The sequence below is a fragment of the Neophocaena asiaeorientalis genome, unplaced genomic scaffold, assembly GCF_003031525.2.
Source record: "Neophocaena asiaeorientalis asiaeorientalis breed wild unplaced genomic scaffold, Neophocaena_asiaeorientalis_V1.1 scaffold120, whole genome shotgun sequence".
NCBI classification, from domain to species: Eukaryota; Metazoa; Chordata; class Mammalia; order Artiodactyla; family Phocoenidae; genus Neophocaena; species Neophocaena asiaeorientalis.
This window is the reverse complement of record NW_020185322.1, coordinates 264,257-286,505: the sequence shown is the minus strand read 5'-3', so window position 1 is coordinate 286,505 and position 22,249 is coordinate 264,257. Positions and strand designations below refer to the sequence as shown.

The following is a 22,249-nucleotide window of genomic DNA, read 5'->3' as shown; positions in this document are numbered from 1 at the left end:
GGAGCAGGGTGCTGAGAAGTCTGGTGATTGAAGGCACAGCCAGAGACTGGGGAGGGCTTGGGAGTCAGCAGGTCAAATCCTCCCCCACAGTTTTCTAGCTGTCCAACTACCCTCAGATTCAGTCTCTTATCTGTGAAATGGGCTTAATAATGCCTGTCTCAGAGAGGTTTCTGAGGATGAAATGAGAGGACAGGTACAACTGTGCTTTAAGAAGCCAAACAACTCAGAATGGGTGTAAGTCATGGGTGTTCCAGACGTTCTAAAATCTTCCTCTCCATAGAGCAGAATCAACACAGAGCTGAGCACTGCACACAAATGTCATCTCCTCATAAAACTTCTACTGACATGTGCTTGGAGGGGGTGGTGATTTGAGGAATGTCATGGGAGTACCCTGTGAAACTCTGGTTCATTTGATGAAAAGACGTTAAAGATGTTTTTTATTATATTACACAGCTTCATCCTAAAGACGACTTCTGGGAGTATCCTCTCTGGTCTTAATTGCATAATTAATTCTGTAAGTAAATGTGTTTCTCCTGAACAATTGGCCTGTTTTTATCTTGTGAGTAACCGATCAGGTTTCCCTTTTTGCAATGGTTACTAGAAAGCTCAGAGACAAAGGCCATGAACGAATTTTGTACTAGTTCTTCTCCAGTTCTCTTTTATGTCCCTACCCTTGTTCTTCTCATATTTAAGACCTGTGTCATATGGCTTTTTATTGTGCATTCTTATATATAGTCTTAAATGTTTCCTCTTACAAGGAAGAATATAAATAATGTATCAGGGCGGATAGAAAGAAATGAAATTGAGTTATTTGTAGTGAGGTGAATGGACCCAGAGACTGTCATACAGAGTGAAGTAAGTCAGAAAGAGAAAAACAAATACCGTATGCTAACACATATATATGGAATCTAATTTTAAAAAATGGTTCTGAAGAACCTAGGGGAAGGACAGGAATAAAGACACAGACATAGAGAATGGACCTGAGGACACGGGGAGGGGGAAGGGTAAGCTGGCACTGAGAGAGCGGCATGGACTTATATATACTACCAAATGTAAAATAGACAGCTAGTGGGAAGCAGCCGCATAGCACAGGGAGATCAGCTCGGTGCCTTGTGACCACCTAGAGGGGTGGGATAGGGAGGGTGGGAGGGAGACGCAAGAGGGAAGAGAAATGGGGACATATGTATATGTATAGCTGATTCACTTTGTTATAAAGCAGAAACTAACACACCATTGTAAAGCAATTATACGCCAATAAAATGCTAAAAAAAAAAGTTTCAGGGCGGTGTTGAATAATTTTTAGCCCCATAGTAGAGTTGATTTTCAAGTACATATTAGCATCTCTCCAATCTATCTACATATCCCAAGAAACTTGCTCCTGTGTACCTTCCTCAACACCAGAGCTCATGACAATAGCTAACACTGACTGAGCTTTTATCATGTGGGCTGTTTTAAGCGCTGTGTATGTATGGATTCATTTAACCATCACAAGACCCTATTTGTGTCTACTTTACAGATTAGGAAACTGAGGCACAGCAAAGCCACACAGATAGTAAGTGACGGATCTAAGATTAAAAACCCAACTGTCTGGCTCCAGAGTCCGTCCCCTTTCCCACCAAGTGTGGTGGTGGTGATAATATAGTAACACCCCTTCTCTACATGGTCAGTGAAAACTCCTGGACAAAATTGGCTTAAATATTTTGTTTTTGATGCTTTGTGGTTGTTGGGAAGAAGAGCTGGAGAAGAAAATCAATGTAGCTAGATTAAAATGTCTTTCACGTAATGAGACAGGCAAAATATAGCTAAATATAATCATATGTCTAGGCATGAATCTTCAGGAATACAGCTCTCCTTATTACGTAAGTAATTTTTAATTAAACTCATCTTCCTCCCTTGGTTTCTAACAGTTCTGATCCTCTTCTAATGATGCTAATTGTCTATGCCCTTCTTATGTCTTATGACCATAATTTAAACTTTTTTAAAGCAGCTGGATGAAATAGATACGGACCTAAGAGAAAAACAGGATATATACAGTAAACATGTCATGTCAAGCATTCCTACTATTTATCAACGTATTAAAGTAAAAAATGGTCCAATTGGCACCAGAATACTGAAAAAAAACAAGGAGATGACGTCGCTGAGTCAGGAACTTTCGGCTTCTCATCCTTTATGGCTCCTCTGAAGGCAGGTAATAAGATTATCCTTTTAATCCCTGGCCATGCCTTGCCACTCTGCTATCTTTAGTGCAGGCTTATGGGTATTCATAACGACCTTGCTTAACAAGCATGATAGGAAGCTAATACTGTTCCTTCCTCTCAAATATCCTGCCTCCTTCTCATCATTCAGGACCCAGGCCACATCCCACGCCCTCCGTGGAGCTGTCTTCCTTTCCCAGCCACACTAGCTCATGTCCATGCAACTTTCTTCTAAATTCCTGCAACACTCTTTGGTATCACAGCTGTAAATTCAACACTTACCACTTGACATTGTCATTCATATATATATTATATATAATATAAATAGATTATATATTTAACATAATATAATATATATGTATAATATATGTGTGTGTATATATATATATATATATATATATATATATCAGCCTATCAGTCATTAGGTATAAAATACCTTCCAGGCAGGAACTGAGTCTCTTCGTATTTACTACGTCCAACATCTCCTAGTACAATGCAAGGGCACCAGAAATGTTTCTTGAATTAATGAGTTCAGGAGAAAGGGAGGGAATGACTGAAAGGATGCATGGATGGATGGATGGATGGATGGATAGATGGGAAGGGAGTTTGAAGGCCTCCCTGAATGACCAATCCTGCCTTTGCTTAGGGCAATATTTCTCTAAGAGAGGTCTTTGGATCTTCTGCACCTGAATCACTTGAAATGATTGTTTAAAATGCAAATTGCTAGGCTCCAAACCCAACCTCTTTGATCAGAGTCTGGAGCTAGGCCTGGGAATTTGCATCTTAACAAGCACCCCAGGTGATTCATTAACACACAAGTTTGAGAGCCACTGGCTAATCCGAGCTTGTTTAGAAAGCATTTTCGGGGAATTCCCTGGCGGTCCAGTGGTTAGGAGCCTGCCCTTCCACTGCAGGGGGCACGGGCTCGATCCCTAGTCAGGGAACTAAGATCCTGCATAGATGTGGCATGGCCAACAGAAAAAAAGGAAGGCATCTTTTGAAGGATTAATTGGAATAATCTGGATTAAACACCTCTCCCCTCCATAGATTTTATAATTAAACTCAAACCTGTAAGAACCTGGGTGTCATACTCTTTTTGTAACAAATCAACTCTCCTGGAAGAAAGGGACTTCTAGTTTTTAGGCAAGTTTAGTTTTTGGTAAGGTCATTGGAATTGAGGTAAATTGCAAAGCCCATAATATTTTATACTACGATGCTTTAAAGACACTTCTGCCTGTAGCATCATTTCACTCAGGAGTTTTATAACTTGCAGGATTCCTAAGAGGAGCCGCAGTCTCCTGGGCAAACCATGGTAGTAGAGTCTTGGTCCTGGCTTCAGTGGTCGTTTGTGGTTGCTCATTGGAATATCTCATGACTGCTTTTCTTTTTCTTCCTTTTTGAAAAGTCTCCCAACAGGTGACACAGGACACAGGGAACTGTTTTCCGAATTAGGATGTGGGTGGCCCTGTTCTGGAAGCAGCTTCTGAATTGATAGATCCCTCGATGCAGCAGGAACAACCTCCCTCTTCACAGCCCCCCTTATCTGAGGCAGACTTTCTCTTTTAATGGGGGAGATTTTAAAAGCTTAACAAAGAAGTGAACTCAGTAGGTCTACTATTCGAACTCAATGCTGCGTTTTTCTTTTCTCCTTTTCCACAGTAGGGAGTTTCCTCTTTCAGTACCTGCAGCTTCGACTTCACCTTCTGTAACAGGTGCTGTGAGGGGTATGGAACATTCCCAGTCTTTGTGAGACGAAGTTATAGTCCCTTGGAATGAAGAATTCCATTGAATTGGTTCCAGATGACTTACTGTATTTTTTTCTTGTCCTCTACTTTTATGATATTCATTAGAAATTCAATTATTATTAGAACTGCAAGAAATAGAGGAATAAGATGCTGTCTCCTGGAGCTCCCATGTCAATACTTGTATCCATGTAGCCTAGTCTCATGCTCCCTTGAGCTCTCCCTTCTCTTTCTCTCTCTTTCATCTCCAACTTTTTTACTCTCTTTATACGTTTTTCTACAATATTTTCTCTTTACCTTTTACTGAAGTATGTTTCATCACTTCCACTCTTTACTGTTTATCTTTCTCAGAAGCACAAGTACACACACACACACGTACGTACGCACGCACGCACGCACACACACACACGAGTTCCCCACACCAGCTCTATGCTTAGGTGCTGTTTTACTGGGCTGTCTCTGTGTTGGACTTACATTTTCATTATTCCACAATATTACCACATGCCAGGAGAGGCAACCATTTTACTGTCTGCTTCTCATTTTGATTCACATCACGCTAAACTAGAGCAAAAGAAAGCGTCGCAGACAGACAATATGAATGCTCTGTTTAAGGTGCTGGGCTTTTATAATTACATTTCGTGTTTTCCAAAGAAGAGCCCGTGTATTGGAATCATGGCCAGTCATTTGGCGCCATCTGCTGGACCCGAAGAGTCACAGGCTGGGAAAATCAGATCTGATTTAATGAATATCAGGTGCCTACCTAGGCATACCTAGAACCATCCTGAGCAAATTGCTTCCCGCTGTCAAAATGACTATACTACTCAAAGCAATCTACAGATTCAATGCAATACCTATCAATCAAATTACCAATGGCATTTTTTACAGAACTAGAACAAAAACCTTTACAATTTATATGGAAACACAAAAGACCCTGAATAGCCAAAGCTATCCTCCCAGACGGAGCTGGAGGAATCAGGGTCCCTGACATCAGACTAGGATACAAAGCTACAGTAATCAAAACACTGGTTCTGACACCAAAACAGAGATAGAGATCAATGGAACAGTTTAGAAAGTCCAGACATAAACCCACGCACCTATGGTCAATTAATCTACAACAAAGGAGACAAGAATATACAATGGAGAAAGGACTGTCTCTTCAGTAAGTGGTGCTGGGAAAACTGGACAGCTACACGTAAAAGAATGAAATTAGAACACTTGCTAACACCATACACAAAAATACACTCAAAATCCAAGACCTAAATGTAAGGATGACTACTATAAAACTCTTAGAAAGGGGCTTCCCTGGTGGCGCAGTGGTTGGGAATCTGCCTGCCAATGCAGGGGACACAGGTTCGAGCCCTGGTCTGGGAATATCCCGCATACCGCGGAGCAACTGGGCCCGTGAGCCACAACTACCGAGCCTGCGCGTCTGGAGCCTGTGCTCCACAACGGGGAAGGCCGCGACAGTGAGAGGCCCGCGCACTGCAATGAAGAGTGGCCCCCGCTTGCCACAACTGGAGAAAGCCCTCGCACAGAAACGAAGACCCAACACAGCAAAAATTAATTAATTAATAAACTCCTACCCCCCACATCTTCTAAAAAAAACTCTTAGAGGAAAACACAGGCAGAACACTCTCTGACATAAATCACAGCAAATCTTTTTTGATCGACCTCCTAGAGCAATGAAAATAAAAATAAACAAATGGGACCTAATCAAACTTACAAGCTTTTGCACAGCAAAGGAAACCATAAACAAAAGGAAAAGACAACCCACAGAATGGGAGAAAATATTTGCAAATGATGCAACCAACAAGGGATTAATCTCCAAAATATACAAAAAGTTCATGCAGCTCAATATCAAAAAACAAACAATGCCATCAAAAAATGGGCGGAAGACCTTAATAGACATTTCTCCAAAGAAGACATGCAGATGGCCAGTAGGCACATGAAAAGATGCTCAACATCATTAATCATTAGAGAAATGCAAATCAAAACTACAATGAGGTATCACCTCACACTGGTCAGAATGGCCATCATCAAAAAATCTACAAACAATAAATGCTGGAGAGGGTGTGGAGAAAAGGGAATCCTGTTGCACTGTTGGTGGGAACGTAAATTGATACAGCCACTATGGAGAACAGTATGGAGGTTCCTTAAAAAACTAAAAATAGAACTACCATAGGACCCAGCAATCCCACTCCTGGGCATATACCCTGAGAAAACCATAATTCAAAAAGATACAAGCACCCCAACATTCACTGCAGCACTATTTACAATAGTCAAGACACGGAAACAAGCTAAATGCCCATCGACAGAGAAATGAATAAAGAAGATGTGGTACATATACACAATGGAATTTTACTCAGCCATAAAAAAAGAATGAAATAATGCCATTTGCAGCAACATGGATGGACCTAGAGATTATTATACTAAGTGAAGCAAGTCAGGCAGAGAAAACCAAGTATCATACGATATCACTCATATGTGGAGACTAATTTAAAAATGATACAAATGAGCTTATTTATGAAACAGAAACCAACTCACAGATCTTGAAATCAAACTTATGGTTACCAAAGGGGAAGCATGGCGGGGTGGGATAAATTAGGAGACTGGGATTAACATATACACAATACTACATATAAAATTGATAACTAATAAGGACCTACTGTATAGCACAGGGAACTCTACTCAATATTCTGTAATCACCTATATGGGAAAAGAATCTGAAAAATAATGGATCTATATAGGTATGATATATCTATAACTGATTCACTTTGCTATATACATCTGAAACTAACACATTGTTAGTCAACTATACTCCAATAAAAAATTTTTTTAATTGTTTCCTGCTGGAACAAGGCTTTAGAACAAATCTTTCCAACTCCTAATAAATATCTCAGAAGCTAAGTCGTCTTTCCTACGACTTCCTTCCCATTTTCTTTGCAGTTTCATAAAGTGATTTTGTTTTATTTACTCCAGTGAGTCATTAGCATAAGGATCAACATGACAACCGGTAACAAACAATGAGAGAAGAAGCCACATTTTATTTGTTGTTGCATCTCTAGCATCCAGCACATAGACTAGAGCTCTGCAATTGGCTGGTTTTGGTTTTGTGGCTTTTCGAATGATATAACACGCATTTACTATCTGAGGTGAGGGAATATGACACAGATTATTTTATTTTAAGGAGAGAGATTTTTCTAGACCTTCCAGTTTCGGTGGGTTATGATTGAAAAACTAACTAGGAACCCTCTCCCCTCCTCTTGAATCCATTAAAAAATAAGGGGGGAAACACTGTTAAAAAGAAAAACTAATTGCAATGGAGCAGGACCCAGTGGGGACCTCCCCATGGCCCCTGCCTCTTTGTTTGTAGAACACCTTTAGCCTCCTAGGCTTATCCCCGGTTCCAGAGAGCAAATGTAATCAGGGACGTGAGAAAAAAGGAAAATAGTGAAGCAAGACAAAACAATAATAGTTTAGCCATAAAACAAAGTCAAGGACCTTTACTTCCTCCTCAAGGGCTATAGATAATATTCTAAGCCATATATATCCTTGAGCTGTTTTGCAGATACTGAAAACCCCACCAGGTGGAAGAAGTTAACTGCATGCTGACCACAAGCCCATAGACCTCAGACCGGTTGGAACCTGATGGTGTTGATGTTGCTTTCCAAAACACCACCCTGTTACCTCACCACCAACCAATCCAGAAGGACGTACACAAGCTCATCTGGCACATTACATCCTCACCCCTAATGTTGCCTTTAAAAACCCTTCCCTGAAAGCCATCGGAGAGTTTGGGTCTACTGAGCCTGAGCTGTCTGTTCTCCTTGCCTGGCGCCACATTGGGCACCTTGGAATAAACGCCACACTTTCCTTCATCACAACCTGGTGTCAGTAGATTATCTTTGCTCTGCATTGGGCAAGTGGACCCAAGTTTGGTTTGGTAACAAAATCAATAACAAACTCCTATGCTCAACATCACTAATCATTAGAGAAATACAAATCAAAACTACAATGCGGGATCACCTCACGCCGGTCAGAATGGCCATCATCAAAAAATCTACAAACAACAAATGCTGGAGAGGGTATGGAGAAAAGGGAATCCTCTTGCACTGTTGGTGGGAATGTAAATTGATACAGCCACTATGGAGAACACTATGGAGGTTCCTTAAAAAACTAAAAATAGAACTACCATATGACCCAGCAATCCAACTACTGGGCATATACCCAGAGAAAACCATAATTCAAAAAGACACTTATCCCAGTGTTCATTGCAGCGCTATTTACAATAGCCAGGTCATGGAAGCAACCTAAATGCCCATCGACAGACAAATGGATAAAGAAGATGTGGTACATATATACAATGGAATATTACTCAGCCATAAAAAGGAACAAAATTGGGTCATTCGTAGAGATGTGGATGGACCTAGAGTCTGTTATACAGAGTAAAGTAAGCCAGAAAGAGAAAAGCAAATATCATATATTAATGCATATATGTGGAATCTAGAAAAATGGTACAGATGAACCTATTTGCAGGGTAGGAATAGAGACACAGATGTAGAGAATGGACACGTGGACACAGGAAGGAAGGGGAGGGTGGGATGAACTGGGAGATCAGGATTGACATATATACACTACCATGTGTAAAATAGCTAGCTAGTGGGAACCTGCTATAAAGGTATACTCTAATAAAAAATTTTAAAAATTGAAACAATAAAAAACTCTTGCAGGGGGGCAGGAAGGAATATACAGGTTGCATTATAGGTTCTCCATAAAACCTAGCCTAGAACTGGAAAAATATTAGAATATTTCAATATTCTTCTTAAAATTGATAGTTAAAATATTTGCCCAGTGTGATAGTTAATTTATGTGCCAACTTGGCTAGATTATGATCCCAGCTGTTTGGTCAAACACAAGTTAGATGTTTCCATGAAGGTATTTAAATAGATATATATATTTAAATACAGTTTTGTATCCTGCTTCTATAAACATCACATTTGGAGCTCTTCACCATACCATTAAGTATTCCTTGAGGAAATGATTTTATTTATTTGGTTGCACCAGGTCTTAGTTGCAGCAGGTGGGCTCCTTGAGGGATGCAGGCTCCTTAGTTGTGGCATGCGAACTCTTAGTTACGGTGTGCATGTGGGATCTAGTTCCCTGTCCAGGGATCGAACCCGGGCCCCCTGCATTGGGAGCGCAGAGTCTTAACCACTGCGCCACCAGGGAAGTCCCCTCTGTGAGGGTGTATTTAAATGTGATTAGTATTTAAATCAGTAACTTTGAATAAAGCTGATTACCCTCCATAATGTCCATGAGCCTCATCCAATCAGTTGAAGGTCTTAAGAGCAAAGACTGAGGTTCCCCAAAGTGGAATGAACTCTTTACAAGACTGAAGCATAGAAACCCTGCCTCAGTTTCCAGACTATTGTCCTGGGGATTCAGACTCAAGACTGCAACATCAACTCTTCCCTGAATTTACAGCCTGCAGGCCCACCCTGCAGATTTCAGACCTGTTGACAGAGATAGATAGATATTGATAGATAGATAGAGGATAGATAGATGATAGATAGATAGATAGACAGGTAATCCCACACTGTTTTTATTTCCCCTCTGGAGAACACTGACTAATAATTTTACTATATCCCAGCAGCAGGGCTACAGTTATGTTTCACTATATCCTGGCAACAGGGATATAGTTATGTTTATAATTATAGTAAAATATATTGTGGTAATTATCTCATAAGTCAAATCATTATGCTGTACACCTTAAAATTATACGGTGCTTCATGCCAATTATATCTCAATAAAACTGGAAGGAACAAAAAAGAATTTCAATTCGGGAGACACAGATTCACATAAAACTGAGTGTTCCGAGAGAGAGTCAGGGGCTCATAAAGACAAAAAGCCACAGGTTGACAAAAATGGCCTGATGAGAATTATGACTGACTCTGATACGAGTCAGGAAATACTTGTCCTTAAGGGATCACAAGTTATTTTAGGGTAGGGTCCAAGAAGTATCTTGAGTTCCTGGCAGATGTTCTGGATGACTTCATTAGGACAATAAATGGTCAAAAGGTCAGATTCCATCCGGGCTGAGACTTGCATATGTCACACCCCTTAATGGCCTCCCAGCTCCACTTTAGAGAGCCCTCTTTAGGGAGCATTACCGACTCCATTTTTATTTTTCTTTCACAAAAGGCAGTATTTAATTTGTCCCTGATTTCTGCTGAAGTGAACAACGGTACAATACCATACAAAGCAAAGAGCCTTCGTGTTCTATTACAAGTTAATCACTGAGGGGATGTTGCCTATAAGCTTAAATTATACACAGTGGCCCATCTCTGGGAACCCTGCCTCCCAGGTAATGAGCATTAAGCTAAAGTACCTCTGTTTAGCTCCCAGGAAGCATGCTGACCAGGCCCACCTGTGAATGACTGCAGGGAGGAAAAAAGTAACACCTCCCCTCTGGAGGCTGACAGGAACCACGAAGTGTTTGACTTTACTCCCTCCCCTTTCAGTATAAAAGAAGCCTGAATTCTAACTCAGGCTAGATGGTTCTTCGGGACACCTTCTCAGCCTGCCAGCTTTCCAAATAAGGTGGCTATTCCTTGCTCCAACAACTCGTCTCTCAATTAATCGGCCGGTCCTGCAGCAAGCAGTATGACTAACACAATGACCCCACCTCAGCTTGAAGGCATTCAGGTGAGCTTCCACTCACTGGCTAGTATTGTATGGATAACAGAGTTTGCCACAGATTCCTTCCTTGCAGGCGAGGCAAAATCTGTGCCGCTTGTAAATTAGCATCGCTACCTGTACTAAGGTACCTGCTGTCGGGGAGAAGAAAAACCTTCCTCTATGCTTCTAGGTTCGTCTGGCTGATCTCAGGATAAAATTGATGTGAGACAGATTAACAGGAGAAAAACAAAAAAAAAGCTTACTAACATGTATACTCCCTGTACACACGAGAGAGACCCAGGAAAACTGAGTAACTCACCAGAATGGCTAAAACCCTCCCCTTAAATACCATCTTCAGCTAAAGACAAAAGAGGATGTTATGGGTAGTGGTTTGGGACTACAAAGTGGAGGAAGGCAATTCACATGGAGATGGAAAAGCAAATGTTTGGAACTCCCTGTAAGTAACTGTAGTGCTCTTAACCGCACCTCGCCCATATTCCCTCTAGGTGTCTCTAGTGATGGCGGTCTTCTCGGACCAGGCCCTTTATCTAAACTCTTCAACAGTTAAGGGGGTGGTAAAAAGAAAGACTTCCTGAGTCTTCCACTTAAAATTATTCAGCCTAAAATAATTCTCGTGCCAAAGAGACACGTTTGGGGGTGAAAAATTTTGCTTCCCTACAGTGCCTTGGGCCAGATTGCAAAGGTTAATATGGAAACACAAGGAGGAGCCACCTGCCTTCCCAAGGTAGTCCCTAATGGTTTGGGGGACTCGGCTAGATGCCTGAATCTGAGATTTAGAGGAGTTCAGCTGAGACCAACTTCTTTTGCTAAGTCAGGGTCCTGCTGATCACAGCTCTGATTAAGTGTTGGCTAAGACAAACCCAAAGGATTTGGTGCCCACCAATTTCAAGTTTGGTTGGACTGGTTACAGTGGCCGATGTTGGGGCTAAAACTCCTTCCGGAATGAGGGGTGGAATTGTGGGGAAGCAAAATTTCCTGGGATTTCTCAGCCATCTTGTAAAAAGCCCTGGCCCTCTGAGACTCTTTGTGCAGCGTGAGATTCACATCTACAGCCATTTGTCTAGTTAATTGCTCTGATCTGAAAGGATTCATGAAGTCTCATCCCCCCAGGAGGACCAAATAGTTACAGCTCTGATTAGGTCCCCGAAGGTGCACCATCTCCCTAGGAATTCACATTTCAAGGAGGAATGAGGCCCAGAAACTTGGAGACTCGGGGTCTGGCTCCTGGAGAGATTTCATCACTGGCAAAGCCGTCAGCTGTTCCCAGGAAATAAAAATAGAATCTCGGTAGTAAAATAAAGTCTAACCTTTTTTGCCTTTGTTCTTAGTCTGCTTTCGCTGGCTCACAGGGTGCTTCGTGCAGAGGCCTCGCACCCAGCACTTCAGAAACAAGCTCCGGGTGTGAAATGGCTGTGCCAATGCTCCAGCTGGGGGTGGGAGGACTGACCGTATGCAGGAACGCTGCGCACGACAACCCCATTCAAGATGGCAGTGCCGGGCCATGTGGGCCCTGCGATGGGGAGCAGCTGCGCCTGCGCCTGCCCCGCAAGAACTCCACCCCCTCCCCTGCTGATGGGATCCCTGTGAAGCAGCCCCGCCCAAGGCCTCTTGAGCAGGAGCTTGTGCCTCTCCAGTCTTTGATCAAAGAGTATAGCTTTCCTTTGCTTCTGAACCCAACTCATTCTACTGGTGGGAGCGACACTGGGCAGAAGGACCCTTGTTGGGGTGGGTAACAGTTTTACTTACATACCAAAGGCCAGAGTGAGGCGGAGATGCTTCCCAAGAGAGGAGGACGGCTAACTCCCGCCCCTTCACAAGCAGCAGGGAAAACCAGTTCCCTCCAGCCCTTCACCTGCTGGCTTAGAACAACTGACCTGTTCTCACCACGTTGCCCCAGGTGCAGGCCTGGGCGAGGGAGGAAGGCCTGTGTATTTACTGTGAGATACTAGTAAGAACTCTGTCTCTGATCACAATACGCTGTGCGTGCATTCAGGATAAAATTAAAGAGTATTAAAAGCCCGGCCAAAAGGAGAGAGTGTCTCAAAGGGGTCAGTTATACTGAATGCCAAGAGGAATGAGAAATTCAGTTAGACAAGGACTGGAAAGGTGTCACTTTGATTCAGCGATGTGGAAGTCATCAGTGACTTCGGAATAGTTTTGAGATAATGGGGGAAGGAGAAGACAGCCGAGAGTGGGTGGGGATACAGGCAAATCTTTCAAGAAGTTTGTCGTGGGAAATGGGATTGCCTGGTACACATGAGAGAGAAAAAACAGGGTGAAAAGTTTACAGAGAGAGGAGATTTGAAATCGACATTGTGAAGAAAGAAGATGCAAATTAACTAAATAAAAGTAGAATAGTTTTCTTCAGCAGCACGTAGATGCCTGGGTGAAGGTAAGTGGGGAGAATGATAAGCAAGCTCTTACAGAGTTCTGCCAACTAAGTACACTGAAAGGACAGAAGAAAAGGGAATAAAGGATGTAAGTTACTAACATTTTAGCTCTTGGAATTGTTGGGAAGGAAAACACTTCCTCTACCCTCTTAGGTTCATTAATTGGGAATCTGCAAATTAAATTGACAAAAGCAGATTACCATGAGAAAAAAACATTTAACTGTGTATGACTACATGCTGGGGTTCACAAAGAAACGTGATTTGAGGGGCTGCCTACAACTGGGGGCTTATATACTACTTAAGTGACAGGGAGTAGGAGAAAGGCATCTTCTGAAAAACATGACTTCTTGGTGGGGGGAGGGAAGGGCACTTATGGGAGAACAAATGACGTTTAGGAAAGATACATGTTACATTAGGAGAATATATGGGAGATATGGTAGTTTTATGAAAATGTCTGTTTGAGTCTGGTGCTTGGAACTTTTCTCTAATTTTAAGACTGTTTCCAAAAAGTAAGTAAATAAATAGAAAAGGTGAAAAGTCTTAGGCAAATTTTATTTCTCCATGAGGAAAGATCTATGAATGAGTGTTTAAAGTGACATATACTAAGTTTTATGGCACTATAACAATTGTAATACATCAAACATTGACAATAAGGGCTTCCCTGGGGGCGCAGTGGTTGAGAGTCCGCCTGCCGATGCAGGGGACACGGGTTCGTGCCCCGGTCCGGGAGGATCCCACATGCCGCGGAGCGGCTGGGCCCGTGAGCCATGGCCGCTGAGCCTGCGCGTCCGGAGCCTGTGCTCCGCAGCGGGAGAGGCCACAGCGGTGAGAGGCCCGCGTACCGCAAGAAACAAAAACAAAAATAAATAAATAATATTTTTTAAAAAAACCAAACATTGACGATAGCCATAGCAGCAGTATATCCAAATGATGTCTGTCTAAATCTTTAGGTCTATATATAGTGATAAAATTGGAAATACAAAAAAGCTATCAATCAACACCACTATATATTAATGACGAGTTTGGTTGTCTGGGTGCTGGTATCAGGGCTCAGTTTGAGTTGCTCCGCAGCGGGAGAGGCCACATTCATAAAACTCAACAGTGTTTTGATTCATAAAATCTGCTTAAAAGTAAGTTAGATGCAGAGAAACATGGTTTAAAATACTATATAAATTTTCATCATACACATATAATACAAAAATAGTTTCCTTTAATAAAGATTTTCACATCATGTTTAATGGGAAACAACTAAAATGTTATGCAAACAACCCAGTAGGGAAATTTTTACTATTTCTCTTTTAGATCATATAATTTTTCTTCAAAATCTGTACATATTCTTGTGATGTTTTCAAAACTAGATCCTGATTTAGATTTGACTCATCAGTAGCTCCTAGAGGAGACGCTCTATAGGATCCAGCTTCACAGTCAGCAGTAGCTGAAAAGAAAAAGAAAGGATTATATTCTTTACCTAAAATACTTGCGTTAACTACATATAAGTTAGCAAAAAAAAAAAAGCTGAGACCTTTCTAAGCGTTCAGAAGAATGAAAAATATCTATACACGACATAACACAAAACACAAGATTACTATTATATAATTTGCCCCGTGGTGGCACGATGAATTCATTGCTCTTGTGGCTATCAGAGCTTCTGATTTTCTCATTCTTCATTCATTTACTCAACAACCATCTGCTAAGGTGCTGTGACAAGCACTGGAATTACAAGATGAAGGTGACACAGTCCACCCTGAAAAATCATATACTAGAAAAACAGACAAACAGGCAATTTCTATACAGAGTCATAAATACTATGACAGGTATAAAAGAGGGTACAAGGAACACTCAGAAGGGACACCCAGCTTTGTGTCAATACTGTCAGCTTTTTGGTGGAGGTGGTATGTAAGTGGATACCTGAAGGACAAGGAAAAAGTACGGGAGATGGAGGGAAGAAGCACATACAAAGACTAAAGGTGAGGAAGAGCACCTGTGGGATTGTAAGCAGTCTATTTGACTAGATGCAGAGCAAAGGGGCAGAGGAAGGTAGTAAAGAGATAAGGCTGAATACTATGGCAGGACCCAAACTGATTTGGGTGTTTTTACTCCAGGATATAAGAAATTTGGAATTTTTCCTGAGAGCAAAAGATAAACCAATGACGAAGTCAATGACAGGAAATTTTAATGTCAGCCACTAAGCGACAGCTACACGAACGTGGCTGCTTGAGTCTGGGTTTTTTTGGCCTTAATCACTGCCAGAAACTTGAGAAGTTGATGAACCCCATGTTTCCTAATAGCGTCAGTGTGCAGGTTGACAGTTCCACAGGGATGGCAGAAGTAGAGGAAGGATACAGCCAGAAATAAAAAGAAATACATAGGCTTTTTGAGATTTTTTTTTTTAAAGCTATGGAACATGATGAATAAATGAGGAATCAGGATAGCTTTCATTATGAATATTCATGCTTTCACAGTTTTCATTAGATATGTATAAGAAAAGATATTTAGCCTATCAATAGTATCTGTCATCCAAACAATGGAAAGAGATACCATTTACTACTGAATATTTACAGTTTATGTCCGAAATCAATGTCGAAATTGAATTCATACATTTCGGCAACATACCTTTTTCTAGTTCTCTAGTTATATTTTTTTCCATCTCCTGCTGCATCTGAAATAAGTCAAATATTATTTATGTTTAAGTTAGACAAGAGACATTTTTGTAGGAATGATGTATAGCTCATGAAATGTGGCCTTTAAATAATACTTCTAGAGACTAGAGCTAATTTGAGGATTGCTTAAATAGAAAAATAATCACATAAATTAAATAAAATAAATTCCTACTTATTTTGATTTTAGATAATAGAGAACATATATATGTAATGTTAGTTAGATTAATCTGATAAAAAGTATGAAAAATATCAGTCTACTGAATATACATAATTTCAGAGGGTGATATTTTTGATCTTATTGGTACAAACAAGTTTAAATGGTTCAAGTCATATATTACAATGAATGCATTACTTTGCAATTCTTAGAAAAATTGCTCTTTATAAAATTTAATCAGTTTTTTTTACTCTAATGGATTTTTCCTTAAAATGAGTTTTCCATTCTTACACTTCTATAAAACCAAAATTTTAAGGTATGTTATACGGTAATAATTTTTCAACATAGAATCTTAAATACATAAAGTGAAGAAAATGGTTCTGTTGTAATGTCATGTCAAAATTCTACTGGCAAAAAATTAAGTAAAGGTATTTTGCTGTCTATATTAGGACTAGAACATTTATTTCAGAAAATCTGCTTGAAGAAAGGAAAAGTAGAGGCTAGAGCCAGTTTTCAAACTCAGTTTCTGATTCATGACTTTCTAGAATTAGAAACAAGGAAAACAATACATAATTCTGTAACTTTGTTTCCATTCTAGAAATTAGGGCCAACTTTTTGAAACATTTGACTAATTATAGTTATCTACTTAATTATGAAATGTGTGAGAACATTTCAAACTGTATTACAAGTGTCTCCACCTAGAGTGTTCTTTTAAAAATCTTTCTTATAAAAGGCACCCTCTAACTAAACAGGGTTTAAAATAGTATACTGAACATAATAAACACTGTGATGATAATGATATCATGACAGCCAACGCCTTTGTAAGTTTTAAGTGCGAAGACAAATTTTTTGGCTAGCAGGTTTCCCAATATTTTCAGAGACTGTTTTCCGTAACACTTTTCTGACAACAGCACTATAGAGAGGCCCTATAAAATGAATAATGTGACAACATTACTAGACAGGTTTTGTGAAATTAATAATTCATAACAGATTAAGGAAGAAGCCTTTACTGAAATGATTTTTTATTACCATTAATAAACACTGAAAAATGTAGGTCACGTTTTTACATGCATTGAATTAGGGAATGACCCGTGTAAGATTACTCTTTTCCCCCAAAAGCTCTTGTCCTCAATATGTACTTTCGAGACCCTCATGTTGACTTCTAGGTGAGGATCATGTTCGGCTGGAGGAAGTAGTTGAAAGTCAAACATTAATAAGGAGAACACACCTGCATTTTTCTTTAAACTTTTCCATTTAACAAAAATACAGAAAGGTGAGAAAATTATACATGGGAAAACAATATATCAGCAAGTTTTAATTCTAAAGGTTTTTAGTTAGAAGGATTCTCTCACAACTGGTAGTTTCCAAACTATGTCCCATAGAAATGGAAGGTCCCACTGAGGACACTGCAGGATTGAAGGACAAAGAAGTCACAGCTTCAGGGTCTCCAGCCACTCCTTTAGCTAAACAGCTCTATATTTGTCTCTGTTTTATATAATACAGTTTCATGCAAAAATTTTTTTGAAAAAAAAGAAAGGGGGCTTCCCTGGTGGCGCAGTGGTTGAGAGTCCACCTGCCGATGCAGGGGACACGGGTTCGTGCCCCGGTCCGGGAAGATCCCACATGCCGCGGAGCGGCTGGGCCCGTGAGCCATGGCCGCTGAGCCTGCGCGTCCGGAGGCTGTGCTCCGCAACGGGAGATGCCACAACAGTGAGAGGCCCACGTATCGCAAAAAAAAAAAACAATTATATGAACAACAACAGTATAATAACTATTCTGTGGCATTCTGTAGTGATTATGGAGACATGTCTTTGCATCTAGATAGAGTAAGTAGTGCTCTTCAATCTCTCTTATTAAAACCAGCACGATTTGGCAAAGACCCCACAAGGGAACTATGTATACCTAGTAACTACAACATTGAGTTTAAAATAAACTATTTTTTGATTTATCTAGAATTACTAAAAAAATAAACACCTCTTTCCTCCAAAAAAATTAAAGGAAAAAGTTCCCACAGAAATTTTCTCTCACATTGTTTTTGCATTCACACACTCTTTCATCTTCATCTTGTAAAATGATACATTGTCTGATTTTTTGGGTGACAACCCATGAGAACATTCTAAGTTTACATCATGCTTAGCAACTGACAGAGGGCTTGACATGCATTTTCTTTTTGACCCTGGAGTCCAGTTTCACGGCTCTGAAGCACTTAGACCCAATTTAGCCACAGCACTGTCTAAGAAACCTTAGCTTTGCTCTTCTATGATTTGTTACGACGTGAAGCCAAATAAGAAAACAGGTTGAGACTTCATTTAACAAGAGCTACTTTTCTCTGCATCAAGAACATCATGAAAACACCATCAAAACCATAAAACCCTGTGCACTGAGATGGATATTTTAATAACAATGATACACAATGAAAACCAGTTGCAATTTAAAGACTCCCCATCATAGTCGTCATTCATCCAGGTGATGGCAAGATAGAGACATAAGTGGACTTCATTTTAAAAATGTAAATATTTGCTTTATTTACATATTTAGAAATGTTCTACAATTGCTCAGCAAGACATTCTATAAAAATTCAATAAAAATGCTCTAAGTAAAACAGTAATTAAGGATGCACTCTCATGTACGAAAATGACAAAAAAATTTTAACTTAAAAACAGAAATTAACCTATTTAGTGCTACAAATCTATTTAATTCACAAAAAGGATTTATCTAGGATTCCTTTAAGTAAAAAAAATCCATATACGGTTAAGTGTTTGGATACCAATCATTCACTTATGCTTAGGGGTAGAAAAACTAGGGTGCAGCAAAACTTGAAAATGATTATGAACCATTGCCAAACTGAAATTAATTAGAAAGTATATCTTTGGTTATTAGGCAATAATATTTAATTTCTAAAATAGAATTTAACTGCAGTTTTTCAAGAAATTTAAAATTTGTCAGTTTAATTACATTTACTGAATAAAGTTAATGATAAATCTCCCTTGAAAATGAGAAATCCAGAGACTTTAAAAAAAATCATAAAATTTCTCTCTTTATTAGCACAATGAATTATGGCTTTTACTTCGTGTGTGTAAGTCAAATAAACAATTCAGAATTTCACTAAATTAAAAACAAGAGTTATTATCAGAAATCTGAAACCCAAGGGAAAAAGGATAATATAACTAACCTTGGTCAAGTAAATCTCCAGGCTCTTATTCGAAGGGCGTGAACTTGAGGTAGAAATCTCTAAGTTTTCTCCTGGAGTAAGATTTCTATTGAGCACTAAACTATTATTAAGACTTCCTACACAAGGTGGCTCCAGGACTGGCCTCGTAGTAAGAGTGCTGAGTAAAGATCTGTTCTGCTGTTTCTCCACCAGTAGTTTGGTACTGATCTCTGCCAGCCTCTCATTAGTCCTGGAAAGATGGCAAAACACCAATTTCATTCATTTCATTTTCCCTAAATGATTCCTAAATGATTTGCATTTTTAAAATTGCCATAATAGTAAATGGAATGTCCCATTAAACCACGTTTTAACACTGAAAATGGCTCAGAGCAGACCTACTATAAACAATTCTAGGTGTAAAATTGTTCTAAAGAAGTATATATGTGTCTGGGGGATCCTTAACTAACAAGTAAGTCAAAGTCAGGAGAGGAGAGAAATGGTGTCAGCGATGGAGACGGCTTAACAGGTGACGCTTGCTGCCTTCTGCGATGGCTGCACTTAGACACCCACCTTTAGTAAACCAGTTCAGGGATGAAAAAACAAACCATCCCTTAAAGACATTTTCAAGCATTTGCTTTCACCACCCCTGTATACACATTTCACTCATTACCTCAGAGAAATTAAGCATTCGGCACTGAGGAATAATCTAGAGCAGCCGTCCCCAACCTTTTTGGCACCAGGGACCAGTTTCGTGGAAGACAACTTTTCCATGGATGGGGGTGTGTGGGGGTTGTCAGGATGGTTCAGGCGGTAATGCGAGCGATGGGGGGCGATGCGGGGCGGCAGGTGAAGCTTTGCTGGCTCGCCCGCTGCTCACCTCCTGCTGTGCGGCCCGGTTCCTAACAGGCTGCGGACGGGTACCGGTAACACTGTTACTGAGGCACTGGGGGTGGGATCTGCCCTTGCGGTCTTCCACGCACCCCCCCCCACGCAGGCCACCGTGTTATTTTTAGACACTTTGTGAATGTTACGGCCCTTCGCCCCTCTGTTACTTTCCCCTTATTTCACAAGCATGCCTTTATGTAGAGTAGAAAAACGTCAAATACAGTAGTTTGTCTCAGGGCGCCCTCTAGCGATGATACCAAAGATGATAATCAAGAAAGTAAATTTACCAAATGCTAAAATGTGACGCTTTGCGTTTAAGCTGTAATCTTCCAAAAAATAATTAAACTCGTTAATATTTCTATTTACGGGAATTCCAACAAGAAATTTTATCTAAATTACAAAGTTTCAAAAACACTTAGCTTAAAGACTAAATCAGGTTAACTATTGGGTTGGCCAAAAAGTTCGTTTGGGTTTTTCCAGTAACATCTTACGGAAAAACACAAACGAACTTTTTGGCCAACCCAATATATGAAAATATAAAAAATAAAGTTATTTAAAACGAACAAAAAGGTGGGGAGATGCAAACTGGACTAACATTTTAAAGGCGACTTCACTTACTAACATCATTTTCCAAAGTTATACTATCTAGTTAGCTTTCACTTCCTACTAATCTCATGAACCTGGCTCAATAAAAATTATGCTTTAGAGGCAAATTAATGAGCTAAATTTAAATTTATTTTCTATGATTCTATGTTTTGACTTACTTGTTTAGTTTATTTGCCAATGACTTTCTAACTTTTAGTTCTTCGAGGTAGAGTTGCTTATATTTTTCCAATTCTGTTTTATTAGAATCTTCTTGAAAAGCTTTCATTTTGGAGAGTTCAGATTCCAGATCTTTAATTCTGAGTTCCATTTGACTTCTTACTGAAGCATTATTATTCTCTCTTAACTGCTCTAAGTTTTCTTGAGACGCTGCTTGTGTCTAAAGTAAAATAAAAAGATACATGTTTAAAATAATGATAACCTGAATAATTATAGTACATTTTGCCCTTTAGTTTTGCGTCAGTGATTCAGAAAGCAATTTTAAATGTGAAAAAAAAGCTGAACTTTAAAAATATTTATCATCAATGTAAACTGAGTTAAATCTTAATTATAAAATTAAAGTTGGATCGTTCTTATATTTGTACCCATGTAATCTGATAATTCAAAGAATAGGATCAATTTAAAAGTTTTTAAATTGAACAATACAACTAAGAATAATCCAAGAGTATAGTACAATTTCTAAATCACAATATTTTCTTTTCATCCTAATAGTTTTGTTTTATACCAGTTGGTCTTAAAAATAGAATGATTCTCTAGTGAGAATCGTTTTGAAAGATCCATTTAGTGAGAATAATGATGGAAACCGAAATATTTAAAGAGAGAAACAAATACCACCTTCCTTCCAGGAATTTACAAAACAAACTGCTATAAGGGAAGTAGAAGAAACACATAAAATGTATACATCCGAAATGTAATTTATAGTGAAGTGAATTAAAGCACATTACAGATAAAAAAATTAACCTGTAAAAATAGGTTGACTTCTTTTAATTTTTCTATTATATCCTGTCTTGCTCTTTCTTCAATCTCCCGTTTATACTGCTCTACTTGACTGTGTTCTATCATATTCATTTCTATATGACTTCTGAGGTTCACTACTTCTTGTTCCAACTTCTTTTTATTCTTCTCTAGTTTTTCACATTTCTTTTGCATTACTTTCATAGATAATAACTCCTGTTGAAGAACTTGATTTTTTGCACCCAGATGTAGACACTTTGAAGATGCAGTTTCCAGTTCTGCTGTAAGGTCATCAATCTGCATGAATAAAATAAAATCGTTTGGTAATTAGGGACGTAGACTTGAGAATAGCCTAACTCAAATCCAGTATCAACTTTTAAAATAAATTCAGTTACAATAAAATGGTGTCTATATTGTAGCATGTAGGACCTTCAATTACTAAGAAAATGAAGAAAAAATTCAAACCACCAAGAGCCACAAATATATATCCTTTACTGTCGTCATTGTTATACAACATTTGCATTTGATTTTATACTCTTTTATTCTTCTATTGTTTCATGTCTTTCCTCCATAAAATGATTATAAGTCACCTCTTAGTAGAAAGTCTCTTACTCCTTCCCCACCCTCATCTTAACCCTCCATGATTTTTAAAGTTTTAGGGATATCATATTGAGTTATTTAGGGCTGAATTAATAAATGTCTCCCAAAATAAGACTCTGAAAATCTAATGAGTCTTGTAAATATGGCTTCTAATACCATAAGCCTTTTTTCTGAGCTACAAATATTTTATGCTAATTTGAATTGCATTCCAAGGAG

The 22,249-nt window shown here is 39.3% G+C and overlaps 1 protein-coding gene across 2 annotated transcripts in view; it reads right to left on the bottom strand.

Annotated features, from left to right (window-relative positions):
* Positions 1-14,216: 14,216 nt before the first annotated feature.
* Positions 14,217-22,249, bottom strand: part of ANKRD26 (ankyrin repeat domain 26) — an 83,604-nt gene continuing 75,571 nt past the window's right edge. For both annotated transcript variants that reach the window (XM_024734168.1, XM_024734167.1), the window contains 5 exons: positions 21,440-21,730; positions 20,641-20,858; positions 19,013-19,241; positions 15,640-15,685; positions 14,217-14,461 (listed from right to left, as the gene is read on the bottom strand). In XM_024734168.1, the coding sequence (XP_024589936.1) occupies positions 14,325-14,461; positions 15,640-15,685; positions 19,013-19,241; positions 20,641-20,858; positions 21,440-21,730 (921 nt within the window). In that variant the 3' untranslated portion in view covers positions 14,217-14,324. The remainder of the gene's footprint in view (positions 14,462-15,639; positions 15,686-19,012; positions 19,242-20,640; positions 20,859-21,439; positions 21,731-22,249) is intronic.